We start from the raw sequence: 9,048 nt of genomic DNA, 5'->3' as shown, positions 1-9,048 counted from the left end.
GGGAGCACTAAGGATTTATAACCAGACAGATGCTGTGATTATAGCAGCCAGCGTTTGGTCATTTCTCAGTCTCTGTAGGCCGTTTGTTCATGCTGTGAATGTGCTGCACTTTTGACTAATAGCTGGTCTGGAGCAATCATTCCTTGATATAACTGATATATTCTTCAAATAGTTTTCACTTTGCATGAGCTAATTGGCCATTGTTCATTTTCTGATTTTTAAAAATTCTATTATGTTTGTATACTATACACACATGTTGAGAACATAAGAAAACGTTATAGCGGTGGTGGTAGTAAATAGAAGTAGAATGTATTCTGCACGTTTGACAATGCCTGTGTTTTAATTTTCTTTATATACATAATATTATTCACATCATATAACTAATGATGCATCCAGCCAGCAGATCCATTCAGCTTTATGATATATCAAATAAACAAACAAACAAGTTTATTTAATGTTTATTTTTTTATGAAATGTAATTATTTGAATCACAATGGTATGCAAAATTAAACTTACCCCAAAACGGAAGAAGTCTGTAAACCATTACCTCCGTAGGTTTAATAAAATGACAGACAAAGATTGACTGATGAAGTATTTTAGATGCAGTGGAGGTATTTATTCATAGTATGTTGAATGTTGTTAAAGCAAAAAATCTTTAGAAAAAAACAACAACTTCAGAAATAATAAGGCTCTCATTTCAGTTCATGTTGAAAATCTGTAAAATGTACTGGCTGCCACTTGTCTCTATTGGAAACAGTGGCAAATAATATTGTAAGGGTTTTTTCTAGGTCCAGGATGCCAATCTGGATTTATTTATTTATTTATTTATTTATTCCTGATTATTTATAGGATATTAATTTATGTATTTATTTATTTTTTTGTTTTGTTTTTTTACATTTTGCCTGTGTGTCAAGAGGCCAAAGTAGCCAGATGAAAACTAGGCTACACTGAATTTTGAACATATTGTTTAACCTGATATGTCATCCTCCCTCTGTGGACACTGTTGTAATCCTTTTATTTCAGGAAATGACAAATAAGCAAAATGACTGCATGTTGCATCCCCAAGCATACAAAAAATCTTTATTATTCACTCATTTATAGAAAAATCGTGTTAAATAATATTATAAACACGATGGAAATGTGTAGATGCTTAGGCCTAGTCTGTAGTTAAGTGTAAAAGAAAAAAACATTAGACATATATCACTCCTAGCTGCTGAAACGACGAACGTGCAGTGATTTCCCTAAATAGTCGGCATAGCACAATCCCTGTATTTGGACTGGAAATCAGCAAATTACGAGATGGTAAAGTAGGCAGAATTTCAAATGCATGCATGAAAATGTGTAGCCTAATTCAAGATGTGCTCATTGCTTTACTGTAAGGTTCATAGACCAACTATTTGCATAATGATTTTGCTTGACAAATAGTTTGGTAATGAAAGAGTAATGTGCTAGCACTGTTTTAAGTTATTCTAGATGAGTAAAAACTGAAGAATTTATGAGTAGCGCAATCCATGTTACCACTAAGGGTGCTTAGGACTCTTATCTTTGTAATCTGTACAGACACATGCTAATATATAGGTACATAGGCTACTAATAGCGCAGAACTCGTTGATAGAGAATATTCACATAACATTTAAGTTACTGTACACTAGTATAAAACTTCTTCCAAATAGTGATTTTATTTGTGGAGGCAGACGTTTCATTTGTATGAAGAAGTAGGCTAAATGTTGGCTTGACAGAAGTCTGAACGCAGATGCATACAGGCATCTTTAGCAAATACTGCCCTCTAGTGTGTAATAAGACTTTATTTTTGTATGAATCTAACTTACAAATCTAAACAAAGTTATACGTTTACCTTTCGTTCAGTGTTTACTCCACCAATGCCTGTTGCTGTATCTATTGAGCAGACAAACACATGCACTGAAATGCTTCTCTTTTGCTGTATAGGGCGTACTAATTTCTTTCTTTTTGAAAAAGAAGAAAGTACAATATCCCTGTCAGCCCAATATGTTAAGAACATCATATTTATCCCTTTAGCTGAAACTACCTTATTTTACAATGCAGAAGTAGGCTATTTTCCCTTTTCTGTGAATGTGCAGACTTCCGATTCATAGTCACTTAATAACTCAAATAATTATTAGTACAATAAATGGCAACTATTTACGCTACAAACCAGTGTGTGTATAATTATGACAATATATTAAAGTAATATGGTAAGAAATACCAGTTTGCAATATCAAGCAGCATAACGAGCTGTTTTGATACAGCTAAAAATAAGTGGAAGCTGATGACACCGGAAGCCTTTCACATTCAGTTTACAAATGGCCACTCTTAAAAATAAGGTGGATAACAACTCTTAGATTGCTGGATGTATCTTTCCATTTCAGCGGTCTTCTTGTTAAATCTGGAAAGGACTGTAAGGATTTTCTTTTCTGAACCAATAAAGTGTATTTCAGCCGATCTGGACTGACAAAATGAAATTAACGTGTGAATGTGTATTAAATATATGAATGTGGAGATATTGAGCTGAATTAATGCTATTTATGATATTTATTAAAAGAATAAACATAGAAAAAGTTCAAATGTTCAAACATTGAAAGTTTTTTAGTAATGATAATAATAAAACATGATGAATATAAAAGGAAATGTAACTGATTAAAGCAATGTAGCTGTTTCTAGGTAAAATGTGTTTTATTCAAATGTTTAGCCTACTCATTATCCCCCAAATATTAAAACTCAAATTTATGTATCAGTAGTAGTTTTCTAACCTAACTTGTTACACCATAATATTTATTTTCCTCTTTGACATCTGCCTTTTGTAATTTTTTTTTTTGTATTTTATTTTATATATGTGTTTTGTCTTATAAGAGGGCTGTAGAAATACACACTATTCAAGTGCCCCTGCTTTATCCTGTTCCATGCTTTCTGGCAGGGTAAGGACTATTTTCATTTTTATTTTTGTTTTGTGTCAAACATAGCATCTTTGCATAATTATGTGTCTGTTTATTTAGCCTATTGTTTATTTGCTCTGAATGAGGCTGAAGCTGAACGCTTGGCCTGAATTTACACAAATCTGGAGATAATCTTCACTATTTTTAGACTTTGAAGTAGTGAAATTGTTAATTGTGTTCACTTGTTCTCTTTCTGGCCCCTGTCTCTGTCTCCACTGTTGTCTTTCTTTCTTCATAAAACTGCACTTTTGTACTGAATCAAGAGATTCACGCCTAGTTATAGACATGGCATGTCAACAATCACTCCATCACTCAGTGTTTAATGTTCCATTTCACTAATGTTCACATGAGTCATTTCGAATGTACATATATACAGATACTAATAAAATCAGAATATAGAGAAACTGTTTATGTAAATGCAAAGTATGTCTAATAAAAGAAATAAAGGCAAATATAAGGGCAGATTTTCTGTGGTGAATGAAGTTTTTCATGAAATTAGCAACTGCAAAGATGTGAAATAAAGTTGAAACTCACTCACCAACAGGACTCTCTTTTCTTTAATCTACAAATAAAATATATGTTCCCATTTTATGTGTTATATAACTACTATATTATATATATATATATATATATATATATATTACTGCGTTCCAAATTATTATGCAAGAGACAAATCAGTAAGATTTCTGTACAATAAACATTCAGATTTTAGTTTTTCTAAGAAAATGTTTGTTTGTTTATTTATCCATGTCTTTTTAGATAACTGGTATCAATCTTAGACAAAATAATTTGCCAGATCTGTGGAAACCCTTCTTAGAGGTTGTTCCACATTATTAAGCAAGTCACAGTTCTCATGCAATATGGGGAGGAAGAAAGATCTTTCTGAAGATGAAAAGCATGAAATGGTGCAATGTTGTGCAAAAGGCATGAAAACAACCAATATTGTGTGAAACTGAATGGAGATTATCAAATTATCATAAGATTTGTGAGTGATTTAGAGCACAGCAGAACTCAGTCAGATAAAGGCTTATTAATGAAAGTTCCTGTCAAAAAATGTAATTGTATTAAAAGGGCAGCTATAAAAAAAGGTATTTGAAGCTGCTGGTGTCTCTGGAGTCTCGAGAAGCTCTCCATGCAGGCTGGCAGTTGTGCATAAAGGTGCATTTCAGCCACTCCAAACCAAACCTCACAAAGTGAAACATTTACAGTGGGTTTAGAAATACATGAAGACTCATTTTTAAATAGTTTTATTCACTGACTAATGCCGTACTACAATAGATGGTCTAAATGGATGGATTTCTGGATGGTTGGTGAATGGCTCCACGTTCCAACAAGATCTTAAGATAATTTGATAATCTCCATTCAGTTTCACACAATATTCGTTGTTTTCATGCCTTTTGCACAACATTGCATCATTTCAAGCTTTTCATCTTCAGAAAGATCTTTCTTCCTCCCCATATTGCATGAGAACTTTGACTTGCTTAATAATGTGGAACAACCTCTAAGTAAGGTTTCCATAGATCTGGCAAATTATTTTGTCTGAAATTGATACCAGTTATCTAAAAAGACATGGATAAATAAATGAACAAACATTTTCTTAGAAAAACTAAAATCTGAATGTTTATTGTACTGGAATCTTACTGATTTGTCTCTTGCATAATAATTTGGAACGCAGTGTAATATATATATATATATATATATATATATATATATATATATATATATATATATATATATATATATATATATATTTAACCAAATTTTCAAAGGCCTAAACCTATTTGTCAGATAAATCACTCTTTCTGCAAAACCAAACAAGTTCATGTAGTTAGACACTGCAAAAAATCTCATGTACTCTTTTTGCAAAGCTCTAAACACATTTTCACTCACTAAAACATGTTTTGCACTGTGATGCATTGTGTTGCAAAACGGTAAACAAGTGGAAAAAGTTAAACAACTTCAACACAGATGTCATCGTTTATACACAACAGCTCAAAATTGTTCACACTTGTTTCAGAGTGCATAGGTGGCACAGGTGCAGTGAATGTTGATACGAACAATGGAAAGAAACAATCTGAGAGGAAGAGGAGAAAGAATATGTGAAAGAGGTGGTGGTCGAGGAGGAAGAGGATGAGGAATGGTATGGAGAGCGTTGTCTCAGCTCACCAGAGACAACTTTGACTGTGATGTAACGAAATGTAGCGGTTATTAATCAATTTATGGATGAAATATGAATATAATAATTCATAAGGTTATGAATAAATTATGATTCATATATCGACCCAATGGGGAATTAAACATATATTGTGAATCAATTACAACGAATTATAATCAATTACATATATGATTAGTTCTGGTTTAATAATTATTTAGAGAAACTGCTCGTTTGTCCAGCAAACTAAGTCCCTCACAGAATATTATAAACGGAGTTATTCTCTGGCCATGAAAATAACTAAAGCATAAAGCGATCGAAAAAACGTTAAAGTGACTTGGGTTTTCCGCTGAAAGAACAAACAGAACAATCGAGCATGAATAACGTTTTAATATATGCAAACTACGAATACAGAGGTTATACATCTAAATATATATACAAGAAAATACACACCTATGTACAAGAATAGAATTAGAGAAGGAAAGAGAGAGAAGGCAAGTAGCAAACTCACAACCAGTCCTAAGCCAGCACGGAAATCAGTTTCATCATCTAAGATTGAGAAACGGCAGTATACTTGCATTGGTTGCGTGTGTCGAATTTCAGGTTAGCGCTGGTGCAGTTCGTTGGCTTCCTCCGTTCAGCGGGAAGGTTTGAACTGAGGACGAGAGTGAGTTTCGCTGGAAGATGGCGATCCCGAAGCTGAGCGCGGTGGCAGCGCGTGGTCACCGGAGGGGTCCGGGAAAAACGTGCACGAGATGCTCGTGAGACAATCGGGAGAGAACACACAAGAAATTGTGCGTCTTTGCTTTTATGACAGATAAGCCGACACACCTCCTTGAGGTGGGGTAGCCAATAACATGGGTGCAAAGTTGGCGGGAAAGCTTTTCCTTTGTTTGGCCTCACGACTTAATCTGCATGATTTATGACTCTCAGATCAGATCTCCAAATGGAGTGCGTTCTTCACAGTATCATTAAACACATAGAAAAATGCATTTATCAGCGGTGTGACATATCTCAGTGAATAGCTCGTGTCCGGAGCTTTACGGAGAGACCAAACTCGATAGGTCAGAAAGGCATAGGAGAGAAGTTATGGTTTACAGACAAAATTATATCGTTAAAATGCACACTAGCACAAATACACTCATTTAAACACTAGGAAACATGCATAGGCCCTAAAAATATATGAAATATATATTTCAGCATAGTGGTAGTTTACAAATACAGTTGAAAATGTATGATTGTGTGTTTCTGTGTCTGTCTGTGTGTGTGTTTTTGTGTGTCCCTGTGTGTGTGGGGTGTTGGAATGTGGATCTGGTCAGTCTCTGGGGGGTTTTACAACCCAGTCCAGCATGCTAAAAGCGTTCTGAACATTCCAAAGTTTATTGATTATCCTGATACGTGTGCATACGCTACAGATTCCCCCTTTCGGCCAACGAAGTTCCTGTGCGGACTTCGTTGGACGGTAACCAAGTTCGATGGCACATGGATCCGGATGGTCACGCAGCAGGTGGTTCCTACTGGTCCTTGAGGGAGAGCAGATAAGCACCTGTCCGTGGATTCTTGCATCCCTTTGATCCCTTGGGATAGGATGAAGGCCAGGCCCAGGGCGAGTGCGTACTTGATTGCCATGGAGAGGCAACGGATTGTGTTGGCAGCAGTCCAAGCTCGGGCTCTAGGTGAGCTGGTCAGGACAGGCAGTCGTGAGAGTGCTTGGAGGGCTGCATCAGTGGGAGTACTGTCACTTAGCTGGGACCCCCCTTTGTCAATCCTCGGTTCCATTCCTGGATCTAAGGTGTGATGGTGATCCCTGGGGGAAGATGGGATTTCCAGTTCTGACTGGTCCTCTTTGCTTGAGAGACAGTGCACTGCCAGATGGCTGTGATAAAGGATGGAACTCAGGGGTACCTGGATCCTCTTACTTGGATTGGGCCGGCTGACACGAGTGGCGGTGTTGTGCTGATTGTAGATTAGGATGGCAGCATGAGTGGGGGTGTGGATGAGCAGTCGATCACCCACAGTCTCGGCTTGCGTTCCGATAACTGGGGTGCGAGGCTTGGCCGGGCAGCGTGTGTCGCTGGTCATGGGCTGCAACCGGCCCATTCCTTCAGTGTGGTTTCTGAGGAAGAGCTGGTTTGGGCAGAAGTACTGAAAGTCTTTGGTGAAACTACACCTGCGAAAGTGGGGAGCCGGGCACAGCCGTGGGTTGCTGTTGTGGTAGGCTACCGCAACTGAGGTGTGTTTCTTGGCATGGGTGTTACGTTGCCGCCACCTGACATTGACCGTGTCTTTGGGTCTGCCAGTAGCAAAGTCCAGCACAGTTTGTGTAGGATACTGAGGAATCCTATTCATAGCCACTCTGTCCATAGAGAAGCTAATTTCTCGCAGCAGGTCTGTCAACAGAGCTATAACCAGCTGATTTTGGGCAAAGTCATTCTGGAGGACTGTAAACAGTTGCTTCCTTGAGTTTGCAGTTTGGATCAGCAGGAAACTGTGAGTGCGGAGAACCACCGCAATACCTTTCCAGGATTTGCAGGTGGTTTGCAGGGTTTGGCTCTGTGTTGCGAGTTGCTTTCTCAGTTGTAGGCGGAGCTTGTTGTGATGCTGATGAGGGGAGCAGGCTGTGATGAGACTCAAGTCTCCTGGTTGGTACAGATGCAACGGCAGTGGCACCTGCCGTGCCATCAGTAGTTCTGTGGGGAACACCTGAGTTGACTCCTGTATGGTGTCTGTGATGGCCATGAGCATCAGATGAGGTTTTACAGTCCAGTCTTTCTGGTCGACTGACCGTGGAAACGTGACTCCTCTGTGTTGCAGTGGAGCTCTGTAGTTTGGGTTTACAGTTTGGACTTGACAGCAAACCTGACATTCTCTGACATACTTTGCCACATCTTTCTGCATGCTGGGCCAGTACGCCACTTGTTCCAAAGTCTCATAAATAGTTCTGGTGCCATGGTGTTTGGCACATGGTGTGTCGTGGGTGTATATCAGTTCACCCCCTTTTGGCCCTGTGGCAGTACAAGCTTTGGCGCTGTGAAGACATCAGGGACATATTTTAGAAAGTTCACTCCCACACGCAGCATGTGGTCGGTCATGGGACCAGGTGCCGTGAACGGGAGGTTGGAGGGGTATGAGTGGTGGTACAAAACCTTTTGCATGGAAGTGTTGGCAAGTTTGGTTGTCAGTGGCAGTGGCAGTGAGGCGGGAAATGTTGCAGGAACAGTCCGCTGGCTGCGGGTTGTTGTTGCCACACTAAGGGTGGGTGAATGGGGTGGGTGTGACCATAGCTTGTCATGCAGGGTGCCAGTCTTGGCAAGGGCATTAATTTGGTCGTTCACGCCTTTGTCACGCCCTGGTTGCTTTAAGCATCTTTACACCTTTTCCCAGTAAACGATCATGTCGTGTGCTTGGGTGAGGTGATCATGTGTCTGGAACATGTGTTGATGTTTCACCTGCTTGTTGCATTCAGTCTTGAAACCAGTTTGTTTCCAGCCCAGAAGATGGCATGTGAAACAAGGTCTGGCAAAGTGTGAGTCTGTGCACATGAGTTCTCTGATGTTATGGACAGAGGAGACTTGAAAGGTTTTGAGGGTCGCTGCTGCTTCACCATACTGACATGACTGGGGACCCCACCTGCTGTTCTGTGGTTGGCAGGGTTGGTTGTTTAACCATCGTGCCCCTGCACTTGCCTGTAAGATGCCCTCATGGTTGTAGGAACGTCCATCGACGTAGGCCGTGGGCATTCCTTGGCACGCATTCTCTTTGAGGTATCTGTGACAGGCTGGTCGCTGTTGTTGGGGTACCAGTATCTCAAGTGTCAACGCTGGTGTGCTGTTATAGCAGTTTTGACAGGCAGCTGAATCTCTGCTCCGTGCAGACTTGTGCTTTCTGGCACGTTGTGGCAGTGGCACCTGCTGGTTCAGCCTCCTGAAGTCGCTGGTGGGTCGC

The 9,048-nt window shown here is 39.3% G+C and overlaps 1 protein-coding gene across 1 annotated transcript; it reads right to left on the bottom strand.

Moving 5' to 3' along the window:
* Positions 1-8,471: 8,471 nt before the first annotated feature.
* On the bottom strand, positions 8,472-8,843 carry LOC137030781 (ribonuclease H-like). Its single transcript, XM_067401215.1, has one exon. It carries the CDS (start codon positions 8,841-8,843, stop codon positions 8,472-8,474), a length of 372 nt encoding a protein of 123 aa, XP_067257316.1.
* Between the last annotated feature and the right edge of the window lie 205 nt (positions 8,844-9,048).

This window comes from Chanodichthys erythropterus, chromosome 11, assembly GCF_024489055.1.
Source record: "Chanodichthys erythropterus isolate Z2021 chromosome 11, ASM2448905v1, whole genome shotgun sequence".
NCBI classification, from domain to species: Eukaryota; Metazoa; Chordata; class Actinopteri; order Cypriniformes; family Xenocyprididae; genus Chanodichthys; species Chanodichthys erythropterus.
This window is presented reverse-complemented; position numbering and strand designations above follow the sequence as displayed.

Bases quoted from the DNA above. Each gene is read 5' to 3' on its own strand.
- LOC137030781 (XM_067401215.1), bottom strand. From the start codon at position 8,843: ATGCCCACGGCCTACGTCGATGGACGTTCCTACAACCATGAGGGCATC.